General features: G+C 46.8%; 1 protein-coding gene across 1 annotated transcript in view; it reads right to left on the reverse strand.

Moving 5' to 3' along the window:
• Positions 1–4,117: 4,117 nt before the first annotated feature.
• TMEM233 (transmembrane protein 233) overlaps positions 4,118–17,245 on the reverse strand; it is a 46,355-nt gene continuing 33,227 nt past the window's right edge. Inside the window, exon 3 of the mRNA XM_084819252.1 lies at positions 4,118–6,171. Coding sequence (XP_084675378.1) covers positions 6,160–6,171 — 12 coding nt within the window. The 3' untranslated portion in view covers positions 4,118–6,159. The remainder of the gene's footprint in view (positions 6,172–17,245) is intronic.

The following is a 17,245-nucleotide window of genomic DNA, read 5'->3' on the forward strand; positions in this document are numbered from 1 at the left end:
CCTAGGTTCCTCTCATGTGATGGGGAGGGCATGGTGGTGGTGGTGGTGCTGAGGGATGAGGGGAGGTGAGACACATGTGGATGCTGATCTTGCCAGTGCACAGTGTTGCACTTGCTAGACACGCACACACGGTGTGCACAATGCGCATGGTGAACCAGGACAGGCCGAAGACAGCTGGAAAACGCATTCAGTGCATGTCTGGCATCCTAAAAAATGCCTGGGAATACATTGGCCATTACATCCTTCCAAAGACAGTGCATGAATAGAGAAGAATCTAACAGCCTTCCCCAATGTGGTGCCCTCCAGATATGTTGATTGCAACTCCCATCATTCCCAGGAATGTTATATATATATATATAAAAACATGAGATATAACATCATTAGGGATGTACGACCCCCCCCCCACTGTCCAGTCCGGAAGGGTCCGTGAAGGGGCAATTCGGGCCTCTCAGGGCCCTGCAGAATCCTCCGGAGCCCAGCTGCATCTGCCAGAGTTGGCGGGGCAGCTCTCCGGCTCCCTATAAGATGCGATTCGCTCATGGCAGCTGCCATGAGCATATTGTGGGAAAAATACAGCCATAAATGGCGAATTGTACGTCATTTGTGGCTGTAAAGCACTGACTTTGACCAAAATTGCAGCTGTTTATGGCTGTTTTTAGGTCAAAGTCAGTGCTTTACGGCCGCAAATGGCGTACAATAAGCCATTTACGGCTGTAACTTTCCTGCGATAAGCTAATGGCAGCCACCATTAGCCAATCGTGTCTTATAGGGAACCAGAGAGCTGCCCCATAGGAATTCCTCTGGACCCCTATGGTGCAGCCGCTCCGCCATGGACTCTGGAGGTTGGATTCTTTGAAATCTGGCCTCATTTGAGTCCGCGGCAGAATTCGCCAGCATCCCTAAGCATCATAAGAACTCTGCTTGGTCCGTCTGGTTCAGCACCTTGCTTCCAGCGGTGACCACCACTCTGCTGCTTCTGGGAAACCCACGAGTATGAAGGCATCGGCTCTTCACTGTTGCTTGTCATCCCACATCCGGCGCTCAGAGATACACGCTTGCCTGGCCCTCTGGGCCCATTCCTACCACTTCCCAGGGGGAGAGAGGGCAAGATGCCTGGAGATTACTGCACCTCATCCACCTGCTCGTTCGCTTGGAAAGGGCAGGTGTACAGGCAGCAAAAGCAAAGGTGGGGAGCTGTACAGCCAGGAGGTTCCAAGGACTGGCCATTGGCCCCCTTACTGGGACATAGGCCTCAGCAGATGCCAAACACCGCTGACCTCAAATGCCGGTCCGGAACAGAATAGAGGCTTTGTCGGCAGACGTGCCTGCAAGAGTGCACAGGTACAATTTATGCACATCACACTTCTCAGTGCCAGATGAAATCTGGTATTATCCATGTCTTTAGTGCTTGCATTACTGGTTTTCGTTTCACAAGTAGCAGGCACAGAGTCCCTTGAACCAGATCGGGACTGTGGTGTGGGTAGGGACTTTTAACACTTTGCCCTGCCATGGCCCTGATCCATTCCCACCCACTCACCCCACCACCAGCTTGCTTGCTTTTTAAACTAGCCACACAAAGACTGGGTTTGCATAACATGCTAACCCACATTCAGTGGTTGAGTGTGGGTTGAACCGTGAGTTAGCGTGTTGTCTGAACCCAGGACGTTTTCCACAGGGTGGCTTGTTAACCATTTAGTGTGGCTTATTTTTCTCGAACAAGCCACCATGAGAAGCCATGGTTTGTTGTTGGTTGTTCAGGGTGGTTAACAAGCCACCCTGCAGAAAATGTCCTGGGTTCAGTCAACATGCTATCCCATGGCTCAACAAGAGCCCACATTCAAACACTGAGTGTGGGTTAGCGTGCTGTGCGAACAGCCCCAAAGACTAAAGATGTGAACATCATGTCCAGTTTGGCCCTTAAGCAACTGCTGAGGTCGCAACACCGTGGAGGGGTGGTAAGGGCTTCATCTGTGGCTTTGTCTTCTTGATGATCATTTGCAGTTTTGCCCATTGGAAGAGAAGTCTGCAGCTTAAATGTCCACCGGGCCCTCGTCTCATATATTTAGCAGCCCCCGCTCTCGAGTTACATATCAGGATTACACACACATGGCTGTTTTGTGGAAGCCAGCTGTCACCGAGACCTGGAGGATGCTAAACTCCATCCAGGAGCTGAGGGCAGCGATTTTAACATCCATCTGTCTCTGCCTGTAAAGTGTTTAAGGAGGAGGAGGAGAACTTGGCTTAGAGGCACTGAGAATGGCCTGGGAGTGCTTGGGATGGTTTGAGGAAGGAGGTATTTCTTATAGGGGAGGAGAGACAAGCTGTCCCAAGACAGCTGAAGCCAGAAGCAAAAATACAGTCCTGTCCCACTCATGGGAAAATAGGTATTCACACATTTGGATGCCTTAAACCAAAAATAGGAATAGGTATTTTGTTTGTTTATTCGTTTTATATCTAGCCTTTCCTCCAAGAAGCTCGGAGTGGTGTATATGGTTCTCACCCCCTCCCCGCTTTATCCTTACAACAACCCTGTGAGGTTGGTTAGGTGGAGAGATAGTGATGGGCCCAAGGTCACCCTGTGGGTGTCATGGTTGGGTGGGGATTTGACTGTGGCCCTCCCTGCTCCTAATCTAACCCCCTGAAATCATTGCAAAAAGTTAGTCACAGCTTACAGCACAATTCTAGATGTGTCTCTTTAGAAGTCCCATTGAGTTCAATGGGGCTTACTCCCCAGTAAGGATGTGGAGGACTGCAGCCTGAGTCAACGGAAATCCAGACGTTACAAAAATGCAAAATTACAATGTAACAGCCAGTGTGGGCTAGTGGTTAGAGAGCTGGCCTAGGGTTCGATAGACCCGGGTTCTAGTCCCCACTCTGCAATGAAGCTCACTGGGTGACTTTGGGCCAGTCCCTGACTCTCAGCCTAGCCTTCCTCACGGGGTTGTTGTGAGGATAAAACAGGCAGGAGGAGGAGGATCGTTTACATCACCTTGGGCTCCTTGGAGGAGAAGGTGGGATATAAATGTAACCCACAAGCAGCGCAGTTATGTTCACAATGCAAATCAGCCGGAGAGCTGCTGCTGCCATCAATGCTAGCCCTACATAGAGTAGACCCATTGAAAGGGATGGGCCTTAATTTAGTCATGACTCACTTAGCTCCCACACGTTTCAATGGGTCTGCTCTAAGTAGGGCTAGCATGATATTTAACCCAAAGATTTGCACCTGCTATTCAGGCCACTTGTGAAAGCGACCACGTCGTTCTTTCTCAATCTCGGATCCTCTTCTGTGAAATGGGACTAGATCGGTTTTGTTGGGTAAATGAGGCTCAGCCCAGGTCACTGGACAAAGGGCTCTGTAACCCCGTCCTCTACTGTGAATGGCGACAGAGGCTTTCACAGAGCCTTTTTCTCCTGTGTACCAGCAGTTCCCAAAGCAGGCCGAGAACGGGAGAACTCCGGCTAAGCCTCCGTTTGCTCGGACGAGGAGGTCAAAGAGCCCTTTGCAGCCCTGGCCCTGCTGGCTGATGATGGGATTTGGAGTCCAACACATCTGGAGGGTGCCCGGTTGGGAAAGGCTGGCCTATGTGTTCGCTTGTGGGAAAACAGCTCATGGCAAAGGCCTTGCAGCCATGCTATGTAGTGCCATCCAGGTAGGGCAAGATTTAGCAAGCTACCAGCTGCCACCCGTGGTCGATACCAGCCTTTCCCAACTTGGTGCCCTCCAAATGTTTTGGACTACAACTCCCAGTCTCCCCCAGTCAGCCATGGAAGTCTCATTGAACTCAATGTATAGGTTCATGCTGTTAGGGTGCAATCCTATGTATGTTTAGACAGAAAAAAGTCCTACAACTCCCAGCATTCCTACAACTCCAACCATGCTGGCTGGGGAATGCTGGGAGTTGCAGGACTTTCTTCTGTCTAAATATGCATAGGATTGTGCCTTTAGTTGCCTCCCCCTACCCCAATCTTCAAAGTCCCATATGTAGAGAAGGCGCTCCAATCCCTTGATCATTTTGGTTGCCCCTTTCTGCAGTTCTTCCAGCTCTCTGTGTCCTGCAAATTGGAGAGCATTTCATTTAGAAAAACCCTCAGAAACACAGACATGATTCAAACAATGAAATATACAAACCAATACAAGTTTATTGTGAGAGAGCTTTTTTTTTTTTTTCCTTTTCCCCCTTTTCAAACATGACTTTAATTTTTTTTAATCCACCATCAGACACAGGCAGCTATCATTATTACCCTCCATTCCTCCTTGAAAGTTTATTGTGACCATGAGACCCCCTAAAAAAATTTGGTATGTGGTGGAAGGGATGTAAATCTTTTCATATTACCCCACTTGTAAATACACACTTCCTCCTTTCCCACTCCCCAATGATACTTCTTCCCATCCCATACAGGACCAAACGTTCCAGGATCCGGTGTGGGAAGGAAGGGGGAGACGTGTGAGTATTTCCTCCATGGCACCAAAATGTCAAGTCAACCCTAAGCAACATTCAGTTCCTAATTTTCAGCCACCCCCAAGGTTGCCAAGTTTTCAATCACTGAAAACATTCAACATTCAATTCCCAAGTTTTCAACCACTGCTGGTAAAAGGCAGCCACTGAAGCTGTGCCTTTAACAGCAGCCTGATGGATGTGCAAGTCCTTATACAGGGCTGTTGAAACTCTTTCAGTCCAAGGCCTGAATTCCATTTCAGGGAAGCTGTCAGGGGCCACATTGCAGTGGCGGGTGGGACCAAAGGCAAAATGGGGTGGGGCCAAAACATCAAAATACAGCAGCATACTGTAGCTTAAACCTCCTACTGCCAGTAAGTAAGCCATTTAACCTTTTTGAATGGGGGAAAAACTGCAGAAAAGCCAGGAAACCGCCAAACGATTTGTGGCTGGGGAAAACGGGGATGGGGCCAGGGAGAAAGGGGGTGGAGCCATCTGGGGAAAGCTGGAAGGCTGGATTGGGACCTCAGGAGAGCTGGATTTGACCCCCAAGTCTGAGATTCTACATCCCTGCCTTAATAGGTGATACTATTGATTTCCAAGCTGTGAAAAGCTCTGCTGGTTGACTTCTGCAGAACACATTGTCCTTAAAGGCACAGGAGCAGGCCAAGCTGTCCCCACACTGGTCAGCTGGCCACCACTGGCACCACCACCCTAACTCATTCCTCGCTCTCGGGATGAGTCGTTGTCCGCTGGGTAACACATGCTGCCATACAATTCATAATGAGATGAGTACAGACACATTGCTCAGGCACAATCGAACAAACAGATGCATGAGGGATGCTGTAAAAAGAGAAGGGAAAACATTCCTGCAGAAAAGAAAGTGGGGAGTAGCCTGTGAGGGGAGAAAAGGGCATCTCCTTACGGTTGGACGGGAGGCAAGTCAATGCAGGGAGGAGAGAAGGGCAAGTTCACTCACTGATGGGAGCCGAGACCTTGGGCAAGCCATGGCCTTTGCAACACCACTGTTCTCCACTCCACCTTTTCTCCCCTGTTCTGTTTGAGAATGAGCAACCCAAGGTGTGAACGTATCAGGAACAGGCAGGACAGCGGGCAGAGCTGCAGCAGGCTGAAGGTGTCTGGGTGTGTATTCCGTCCGCGGACGCACCCTCCTCGCGTGTCCTGAGAGATGCTAAAGGGGTCTATTGATCACCGCTCACCCAGAAGTCGCTGGGAGGCCCCCATCTTGTCCAGCACGTTCCGGCTCAGCTCTGGCATCCGACACCAATCCAGAAAGTCCAGCCCGCCAGCGAACGCCTCTGGCCTGGGAGCCCTTCCACACGACAATGGGTGCAAACACCTTCAACGCGGGCTATGTACTGCAGGCCGAGATAGCACACCTCTGACATACATTAAAATGGAGCCATGGGTTTGCGGGGCTTGGGGGGGGCAGGGAAGAGCACAGGAAGTGCTGCCCTATAACAGCATTCCTTAAGAAATATTCTTTTGTGTGTGGGGCGGGGGGCGTGCTCGTCTCCTCACACAGCACCAGCAATAACTAGCAATCTGTTCATCAGCGACTTGCTGCGAGCGAGACTCGTAGGATTAAATCAAACCGTCTGGACTGAGGGATCCATTCTTTCTTTTTTTTCTTCACCAGAGATTTCCCTGGCCTTTCCCAGAGGCTTGAAGATGGTAACCCTTCGCATCCAAGTCTTGGATTTCAGATGGCGTGCTGCATTAGCATTAAAAATAATGATTCCTCCCCCCCCACACACCAAAGAGAGGTGAGGGGAACATGGAAAGAGAGAGAGAGAGAGAGAGAGAGAGAAAGTTTGATTGCATATTTCAATTATTCATCCTAGAGGCCTAATGGACACATTATTTAATGGTTCTTGTTCCCATTAAACAAACAACCCACTGCATTAGCGGCTCAATGCACTTTTGAATCAAAAGCATTAAGTTTGCTTTGGAAGCTGCCATCTCCCTGTCAGTTAACGCTGAATTATGCATCACGATCTGAAAAAAATCAATGGATTCTTGATTGTCAGGAAATGGCTTGTTGTTTGCTAATGGCCGCCTTTTCTTTTTTTTAACATGTTCATAAAATCTTCCCTCTTTAACACGGGAGAAGCAACCAGGCACGCCATGGGCCATTACTGGAGACACTATTTGACCTTGTGGTACCAAAGCGTGGGCGAGTTCCCAATGCCTGCTCCTAAGCAGTAATTGAGAATGCAGAAGGTGGCGGGGAACGAAAGGTGTCCCACTGGGGTTGCCAACTGACCAGAAAAGGAGCACCCTGACCTGCTCCTGTGCTCTTAACAGCTTGATCTGCAAAAGTCAGCAAGTGACATCTGCAGTCCAAGCTGCTGCTAAAGGCAAGGATGTACAGCAGGAATACACAACCTGGTACCCTCCAGAAATTTTGCACTGCAGCTCCCATAAAACTCGACTATGCACCATGCTGGCTGGGGCTTATGGGAGTTGTAGTACAAAAGATTGGGAGGACATCAGATTGCCTGGAGGATAGTGGAAAAGTTGGCAAGCCTAGTTCCCATATATTTTCATCTGCCATGGATGTCTTAACAACTCTCAAACCCTCCTCAGAAGCGGTGTAGGCAATGCCTGGTGAATCAGAAGACGGGGTGGGGGGGCTGAGAGTGCCCCATTCAGCTCCATGCCCCTGAAGGTGGGCTAAGGCACCCCCTCTATGGTTTTCGTGTCCTGTGGATTGTGTTCTCAGTTTTGGCCCCTTGGTACCAGCCATTGCCCACATGCCAGGCAGTGTGTGTATGAACCTGCCTGTATACTACCATCATCCTCTGAGGCTCTCCTCCCTCCTCTGAGGGAGGCCCGGAGGATGGCAACGAGGGAGAGGGCCTTCTCAGTGGCGGCTCCCGATTGTGGGGTACTCTCCCCACTGAGCTCCGCCTGGTGCCAACACTGTCATCTTTCTGGGGCCAAGTCAAGACTTTCCTCTACTCTCAGGCATCTGGCAGCATATGATGAGGGTCCTGGAATTTTTATTGTTGAGTGTTTAAAATGTGTTCTATATGTTCGTATATTGATGGTTTTATATTACATTACTATTGTATTTGTATGGTTTTAATCTTTGTAAGCTGCCCAGAGAGCTTTGGCTATTGGGTGGTATAGAAATGTAATGAATGAAATGAATGAAATGAGGTGTGAATTAGAGAAGCGGATACTTCCTCCCTAGAAATCTATATATCTGTTGATCTAGAACATACATTCTCTTGGCTGTGGTTTAAACCTGTTGCTCCTGAAAGCCCAATCTTAAGCCACCTTTAAATGGAAGCAAACCTACTGGCTGCAAAAGAACACACTCCCAAGCGTGCTTAGGAAAGCTGCATCCAGAGATGATGACGATTTCCATACTGCCCAATAGCAGATGCTCTCTGGGCAGTTCACAAAAAATACACATCACAATACAGGGTAATACAAACACAATACAAAACCTCTAACATACAAAATTTAAAACAATTTAAACAGCTAAAACAGTTACAATAAGATACTGGGGCCCAATCTACAGGGAAACAAATGAGAAGCACTTTCTGGTTATATCTGGATTTTCATGAAATTGCTTTGGTCCGTCAGGGGCACACGAAGCAAGAAAAGCCGAGTGAGATAAGGGACTAAGGGTGCAATCCTATGCATATTTAGGCAGAAAAAAGGCCTACAATTCCCAGCACGCCCCAGCCAGCCATGCTGGTTGGAGCATGCTGGGAGTTGTAGGCCTTTTTTCCTGTCTAAACATGCATAGGATTGACTTTGAGTGGAACACTGAAGCTTCCCAGATTCTGAGATTCACGAGGCATTGGTCACACAGCATTAAGCATAGCGTTGTTGTTGTCGTCGTCGTCGTCACCAGTGTGTTACTTCCTGCTCCAAAAAGCAGTGCCAAAGTGACTTACACACACAAATACAGAACTCCATAATTAATATAAGGGCGAAGGTGGATGATAAGACCTAGAAGCGTGTTTTAAAACCCCCAAAATGTGAGAACCTGCAAAAAAGAATTGCAGTGAATTCCCAGTAGGTAGCAAGCCCAAGAGAAAAGAAAGAGTGGAGGGCGGTCTAAGAACCAAGAAGTTCCCTCTCCAGGTATGAGGGTGAGTTGCTCTAGTTTAAATTCTATTGAGTTGCTCTAGTTTAAATTCTATTGATAAGCTCAACTGCTATCAACATTCCATTGGCCTTGGAAGCTCACAGATCCTTGTCAGGTCATTTTGTTTTTAATAAAATTATGTATTTTTCTTTAAAAAAATTATTATATATACACACACACCTTTGTGTATCTATGGAGTCCCCTGTCCATGTAGAAATCACTACCTCATTCATTTTTGTATGGTCCTGTTTCACTTCCAAAGTGACAGGCACTCAACCACCCGAATTAAACGTTAGAGAAAAAGATGACGTCTAGGACTCCCCAGAAGCTGAACTCTGCAGTCACTACCTCATTGCACAGCCTGTCTGAATCACAGCACACATACCCCTGTATTTATTTATACCTGCGTGTCTTCCTGCTTCAGTATTTTCAGATTAGAGTCAGGGCCGGCCCTACCATTAGGCAGAGTGAGGCAGCTGCCTCAGGTGGCACATGCTGAGTGGGCAGAGGTCTGTGTGCCATGTGACCTGCCCTTTGCCCCCAAAGGTGGGCTGATGCTGCCTGATTGCCAGCTGGATTGAACTGCTACTTCAGTCATCTTTTGTACAGGGAATGGGAAGAGGAACCTTTGCCCTTCGCCTCAGGAAGCGGAATATCTTTGTCCGGCCCTGACTAGAGTCATAGTTCATCACAGTCCCCATAGGCACTTCTGGTCTCAAACTGAATCAGTTTTCCGCTCTCACTTCTAATGCAAAGTTAGGTTTTGCCATAGAGATGCCAAAGCCGGGAGAGACGCCCATAGAGAATGGTTGTCAATGGCAGCGTTCTGTTTTTACGCGATGCTCAGGCTATATGTAATTATTGTCTTTTTTTGTCTCTATGGTTTTTGCATCCTGTGGAGTGCTGCCTCGGAACTGGCCCCGGTTCCATGGACATTCCATCCATCTAGAATTGCCAACTTTTCAATGGGCTATTGTGGTCACACGTTAATGCCAGCATGATGTGCCAATGTTAGCAAGTGAGCAAGTGGATCTCCATCCTATAATAACCTCCCTGTATAGATTAGTGCTGTGCCAAAAATTTATCCCACATTTTTTTCAACCATTCTCATTAAATTTCACAGAAGAGAAATTGCTTTTGAAAAGAAATTTAATGGTGAATAAATTTCAGAGAAATTCTCAAGGGCTGGCTTTGGGTTTCTTGGGTTTACCTTACTTAGGAGATAGATGAGGAATGAGCACAAGTGTCCTGTCTTTCATTGTACGATCATCTCTTTGGCAGCCTGTAGCCTCCTCAGCTCCCTACACTTCAATTAAGGCCCAGTGAAAGGCATCATGAGCTAATTCCTCCCTTAGGGCTTTTTCAGATCAGGAAGTACAGGCAGCCTGGAGACCAGCTGTGATTAGGTAAGCTCAAAAACACCACAAAAGAGATTCAACATAAATTATAGACTGTCCTGAGAATGAGGCTGCACAAAGGAAGCCCCTTTCACGGGGGAAGGAAATTTTCTGGAAACTGGGGGGCACATTTTGGCAAAGCATTAACTCCACCTCACTGCGGAGCTTGACACAACATTGTCTCCACCCCTCACCGCAGCATTGTGATGGATGCAAAATGGGGGCCAGCCTGCCAACACAGTTGATGCTGTTGCAGTGCAAAATCCCCCCCCTGCAACCCTTACCAAAAAAGAAAGAAGCTGTGCTACAAGCCCAGCCAATGGGGAGCCCTATCTGTGAGAAACTGTTGAGAATTTCTCCTTCTCCAGAGAAATTCGGTGAAATTTGTCTCCCAAATTTCTCTATAAGGTGGAGAATTTTAAGAGGCCATCTGTGCACTGCGCTAGTATAGATTTCTCCCCATCAAGCTACCATTCAAGGCACAACAGCAAGTCAGTGACTGTTTTCTGGCCAGTGGGCAACCCAAATCACCAGAAACTCTGCACCTCTGCCAACAGTCTGATCCTGCAAAGAACTGAGTCCCAACTGCCTAAAGTATTACCCTTCATTTACCACTCTTACTTCCACTACACCACTCCTACCTGATGATAGGGATGGGCGAACAAGTGATGTTCACAACTGCCTAGATTCTCTGAGTCCTTAGCTGACACGCACCTCATCTTGTTTCCCGTGTTTGTTTGCGATCGCTGTTTGTTTTGCGCAAACTGAAAAATTGCACAAAAATGCGATCAAACAGGAAAGTTGCGTCAAAAAAAGTCCACATTGGTGCAAAATCTCCAAAGTTGTGCAAAGTTCCCCATAGACTAGAGTGTGAAGTGGTGCATTTCTAAAGTTGTGCAAATTGCAAATTGCTTTTTTCAGAGTTTTGTTGCGCAACTTTCGAATATGACAGCGTGTTCAAGAATTTGCGAACATGGTCAGAGAACCCGTTCTTCTGCTTGCACTCATGTTCAGGGTTGCAAAAACGGCATGGTCACATATTTTGTGATCATGAAACGAAATACTTGTATATCCCTACCTGAACATTTTCTAAATTCCAATAATAGGCTCAGGGTAAGTTACCTGATCAAAGAAATCTTCATTGATTTATCACATGAATTTTAGCTGACCAATGAATAAAATCAGCCAATCAATACAATCTGCATAAATATTGATATGGTAAAAACACATCTAAATACATATATGCCTTTGTTTCACAGCAAGAATTGCTTTAAAAGCAGCATCCCCTGTATGGCAGTGGGCCAAAACATCTGGAGGGTGACAATTTCCATCAGCACTAACCAGCATAGCCAATGTTGAGGGATCATGGGAGTGGTAGGCTAAAACATCTGGAGCACAAGTTGCCCACCTCTGGCCTATCAAAACATCAGAAGAGCCCTGCAAGATCAGACTAAAGGCCTATTTAGACCAGCAGGAAGTTTCCTACAATGGCCAACCAGATGTTTCTTGGAAGCCCATAAATAGGACATTGCTTGCCTTTTTCTAAACAGAATAGCCCCACATGTTGTCACCTTGCCTCTTAGGGGAGCTGCTCCAGCCCCATCCATGATCATCACACACAGCAGAGAATGCCTAAGGTCGCACTTGCCAGTTTCAGTTTGTCTAAGAACTTATATTAACAATTTGATTTATTTGATTTATTCCCCGTCTTTCCACCAAGGAAATGGTGCTCAAGGCGGCTCACAATAATAAGAACCAAAATGTATAATAGAAATAAGTAAAATGAGTTAAAACAATCATAAAACAAAGATATTAAAAACACAATTAAAAACACAACAGTAAAAGAATAAAACCCCAACCCGACAGATGAGCTTACATGCCAAAGGCCTCTTTGAATAAAAAGCATCTTTGCCTGCCAATGGAAAGACAGCAGCCGACCTAGTCTCCTTTGGCAAGAAGTTCAGTCTAGAGCTGTGCACAAATGGCTTCTCAAAATTCTCCAGCTTATTTATGGGCAGAGAAATTGAGGGGACAATTTCGCCATATTTCTCCTAGGGGAGGAGAAACTCTCCAACATTTTCTCACAGATAAGGCTCACTTTTGGCAGGGGTTATAGCACAGGTTCTTTCTTTTTTCCTGAGGGTTTTTGGTTTATTGCACTGCTTCTATAGGTGACATCTGCATCAATTATGCTGAGGTTTCCACTCTTCTGAGGCAGAATTTTGAATTTCTTTTGGTGGTATTTTTGAGCTTCTCTAAATACCATGAGGTGGCCAAGGGGGCTGTGTGTGTTTTCTCTTTCTATTACACATCTTTCCACTGCTCTGCAGCCTCCCAGGCCACCTGCATTTCCTGATCTGAAAAAGCCCTATGAAAGGAATTACCTCACGATGTCTTCCTCTGGGCTTTAATTGAAGTATGGGAAGCCAAGGAGGCTACAGGCTGCCAGAGAGATGACTGTACAATGAAAGACAGGACACATACACACATCTTATTATAAAAATCTTAATAAGAATGTTAAAAAACACTGCTTTAGAGAGACCTATGGAGGGAAACAAACAAATGTGCATTGGTTTGTATCCAGGATATTATGTTTCCTCATTGTTAAACCTTGATTCTTTTGATGTTGGGAAAAGTCATACTCTAAAGCTATCACAGAGTTGTGAGACTGGGTTAGCAGAGAATGTGAAGCAATCCCACCACTTCCCCTGGTATGACCTCATTTCACCGGCTACAGGACAGAATATTTTATGACTCATGATGAGAAGACGGATCTGTTTCTCCGACTTGAAAGCACTTTCAGGACCAGAGGAGGCGCTAAGAAAGTGGTGCTGTTGTCAGTCAGATGATATTGCTGTAAAGCGTGCTATCCTGGTATGGCAGAGCCGACTTCACTTTAGGCGTTGGCACGTCATGGTTTGGTGGTCGATGGAAGGTCGATGGAAGGCTAATGGGAAATTGTCCACAGAGAGAAACTTTTTTGTTTCAAGCATCTGAGATATGCCTTCAGTCAAACCTGGCTGCTAGGGTGTGGGCTGAAGCCAGTTTTATCTGTTCTGTTCTGGCACAGTCACTAAGAGAGCAATCCTAACTCCTATCAAAGAAGCTCCCAGCACTCCAGGGTTTCAGACAAAAGACTTTCCCAGCCTATCTAGAGATGCCAGGCGATCAAACCTGGGATCTTTTGCATGCAAAGCATGTGGTCCACCACAGCCCATCCTCTCAATTTTTGCCTTCTTGGGGAAGCCTTGTGAAATTGGTAGCATGAGTGACCCACCACTACGGATGTTGGCGAAATCTGCAATGGATTCAAACGAATTGGGCTTTCTACAGATCTGGCCTGCGGATTCCACAGCAGACTGGCCTTTTCTGATTCTGTGGACCGATTTGTTTACTTGGGGGTGGGGATTTGTGCAAATGTGTACCTGCACTAAGGCATATTAGCGTTAATGTGCACTTGTGAAGGTGGAATGAAATTCTCATGCATCCCTCAAAAAATCCAGTACCATCAATGAGTGGGCGATCAAATGAAGGATGCAAAAACCAGTCTAGGTTACTTTTTGAGAAAAATATGCCTATTTAATAAACAAAACCTTTATTAAATGTGCATAAATGTGCAATATGCCCATTTAATTAAAAAAAACACACTCAGGGCACATTCCTATGCATATTAGGCAGAAAAAAGTCCTACAACTCCCAGCATAAACCAGTAATGCTAGAAGTTGCAAGACTTTTTTCTGTCTAAACATGCATAGGATTGCCCCCTTATTGTTAGAAGGAAAGGTAATCTAATCTCCTCCCTGCATTTCCTATTGTATCTAATAAGATCCTGCAACCAATTGGCAGCCCTTCCTGATTAAACGTTCCCCCCTGCAATCAATCAACTAAAGATTTATTAGTTTAATCTGGAAATTAAACCGCTTAAAGCTGATAGGCCTAATTATTTGAGACTGTCCTGTTTCTTGGGAGCTCCAGTTTGGAGAAGAAGAGAAACCCTGCTTCGAAAGGGAGATGAGCAAAAGGAGGTCAAAAGTTTATGCCCATCTCAACATGTATTGGCACGCTTTGTGGAAGCGTCCTGTTCCCTCACTCTGCTTCTTGTGTGTGTTTGGGACAGCTGGTAATTCAATCTGCTAGGACGATAAGTTGCTGATGTCAAGGCACCAGCTAAGGCTGCCAGACATCAAAGATGGGATTGGACCACACAGGAATTGTCCTGGATACTGGTCAAGATGGTCAAGTGTCATCCTGGATATGATGTAGGTATGTCCTGTAGTGCCTTCCTCTTGCTTGGATAAATTGTGCTCGTATAAACTTTAACCCCCCCCCCCCATATTCCTTCCGATTTCTGTATCCTTCTCTCTGTGAGAGACAGCAATAAAGAGGCAAATTAGTGGTGTGCCGAAAATTTCTCCCACATTTTTTTTGACCATTCTCATTAAATTTCATAGAAGAGAAATTGCTTTTGAAAATAAATGTAACAGTGAAGAAATTTCAGAGAAATTCTCATGGGTTGGGTCTGGGTTTCTTGGGCTTACCTGACTTAGAAGGTGGCCGAGGACTGAGCACAAGCATCCTGTTTTTCATTGTACAATAATCTCTCTGGTAGCATGCAGCTGCCTCAGCTGCCCACACTTCAATTAAAGCCCAGTTTAAGGCACCATGAGGTAATTCCTCCCATAGGGCTTTTTCAGATCAGGATGTGCAGGCAGCCGGGGAGGCGAGCTGTGATTAGGTAAGCTCAAAAACACCACAAAAAACAAACAAACACCACATTATAAAACATCCTGAATGAGGCAAAACAATGGAAGCCTCTTTCATGGGGGGAGAAAAATTCAGGAAATTAGAGGACAGATTTTGGCAGAGCACTAACTCCACTTCATCCCTGGAGCTAGACACAACACTGCCCCCACCTGCACTGAGGTGGATGCCAACTGGGAGCTGGTCTGCCAAGATAGCTGATGCTGTTGCAGCATGAAAATCCCCAAAATCCTTACCAAAAAAGAAAGAAGCTGTACTATAAATCCTGCCAATGGGGAGTCTTACCTGGGAGAAACTGTGGAGAATTTCTCCTCCCCCTGGAGAAATTCCGTGAAACTGTCTCCCAAATTTCTCAGCCGACAAGTAAGGTAGAGAATTTCAAGAGGCTGTTTGCACACAGGTCTTAGGCAGATGCTGAAAAGGCATACCCCCCCCCCAATTGTGAAAACAGATAAAAGCCGGCAATAATCCTACATTAAAGCAGGATTTAATGAACAGCATTGAAGATCAGCAGCATTGAGATGATTGTTCAAGGCTTTGTAAGCCATGGTTTACAAAACCATGGCTGCACACACCTCTTGGCAGACGTTTGGACCAGAGAACTCTGGCTTAATGCTGGGTAACAAACCAGGAAAATAAGCCAGGATCGCAGGGTTTATGAACCCTTGGACAACTGTCCAAACAGCCAAAAAGAGCCATGCTGGATCAGACCAAAGGTCTTATCTAGTCCTGCATCCTGTGCCCTGCAGTGGGCAACCAGATGCCCCTGGGAAGTTCAGTAGAAGGGCACAAAGGCCAGAATCCTTCTGCTGCTGCTCCCCAGCATACTGCCTCCGAACATGGAAGTTTTATCTAGCCATCATCATATCGCTCCCTCTATTTCTGATATCCAGAGGTGGAATGGATGGGGCAAATCAATAAATCCATTGCTTCCAATTACCAGTTTGAGTCTCCACTCCTCTTCTTGGTTTATTTATTTATTTACTGACATATTTTTATACTGCCCTTCATCAACATTGATTCCAGGGTGGTTATATAAAGAGAGGGTTTAAAACATTTTTTGTCACTTTCTGTGGCTGCACGTGGTTTGATATTGTATATGCTGCCTTGCAGAATCCCTGTGTGACAGCTCCAGATCCCTCCTCAAAACCCACCTTTTCTGTGAACATACCCCCTTAGCCTACATATCCCACTGTAATGAAACCTCAGGTGTGTATAACTGAAATATATATTCTTTACCTCTGCCTCCATTTCCCTCTGTTGTTTCCCCCATATCACGTTGTGGGTGAAGGATGCAGAACCTCTTTCAGCCAGAAGAGGGAATTCCATTTTGGGGAAGTGCTGTGCGGGGGGGGGGGGGGGGAGGCAAAGGGAAAAAGGACAGGCCCAAAATGCAATATTTAAGCGTAATGTTGCTTACAGCTCTTGCTGCCGCCAACAAAGCCTTAGGAGAGGGATTTCAACCTTTTAGAATGTGGGGGAAAAGTGCACAAAAAAGTGCACAAAAGCTGGGAAACCAGCAAACCATCAGTGGTTGGGGAAAGGGGGTGGGGCCAGGGAAAGGGGCAGAGCCCGGGAAAGGGGCGGGGCCATCTGGGGAGCCCTAGAAGGCTGGATTGGGACCCCCAGCCTGAGGTTCTGCTCCCCTGTTGTAGACTGTAAGCTCCTTTGGGCAGGGACCTCTCCCCTTGTTCTTTGTAAAGCGCCATGCATTCATGACGGCGGCACATACATGCCGGTCCGCTGAAATGCAATGGTCGTGCATATGTTGAACAGGATGCTTTTTCCAGTGGATTGAGTTCATACAGTTGGCTCACCGTCATCTCATGGTACAGTCATCAAGTGATGTGCATGAGCATGTATGGACCAAGCCACGTTCCTTGAAATTCTGGCAAAAATCGGGTGAAGGCAGGTGGCGAGTGGAGGGTCCGCAACTCAGCGGGGCAACACAGGAACTGTATGCAGAAGGTTCCGGGTTCAATTCTGGGCATCTCCAGTTAAAAGGATCAGGTAACAGCTGATGGGAAAGACTCTTGCCTGAGACATGGGGAGCCGCTGCAGGATGGCCAAATATGTCTGATCCGGTATAAGACAGCTTTGAGTGCTGCTTGTATGTCAGTGGAGGCTGGTGGCGCCAATGTCAGTGACAGTGGATCTGCTCCAGGTTTCAGTCAGAACCAGCGAGAACTCTAAAGGAGCTAGCCAAGGTGATGTCAGGATTGATTCTGAGTGTATGGAGATAGTAAGCAGTTCAGATTCAGAAGGGGAACAGCAAGAACCGGGGGAGGCATCTTCCCCAGCCAGTTCAGATATGGTTTGGCGTGCTTCTCGGGATGCAAGCACCCAGATGGCTGGGCCTGAAGCCCCCCCCCCCTCCGCCACGAGAATCTAGGAAGAGGAGGAGGAGAGCATGGGGCATGACCTGAGGGATGCTAGACTGAGGCACAGAGCAAAGCGGGAAAAGTTAGAAGCAGAGCTCAGACGGTCGACCCTGTTGGCTATGCGTGAGGGTCGACGTAGGG

The sequence above is a fragment of the Heloderma suspectum genome, chromosome 13 (assembly GCF_057233095.1).
Source record: "Heloderma suspectum isolate Gila_16-S chromosome 13, 16-S_ref, whole genome shotgun sequence".
Taxonomy (NCBI): Eukaryota; Metazoa; Chordata; class Lepidosauria; order Squamata; family Helodermatidae; genus Heloderma; species Heloderma suspectum.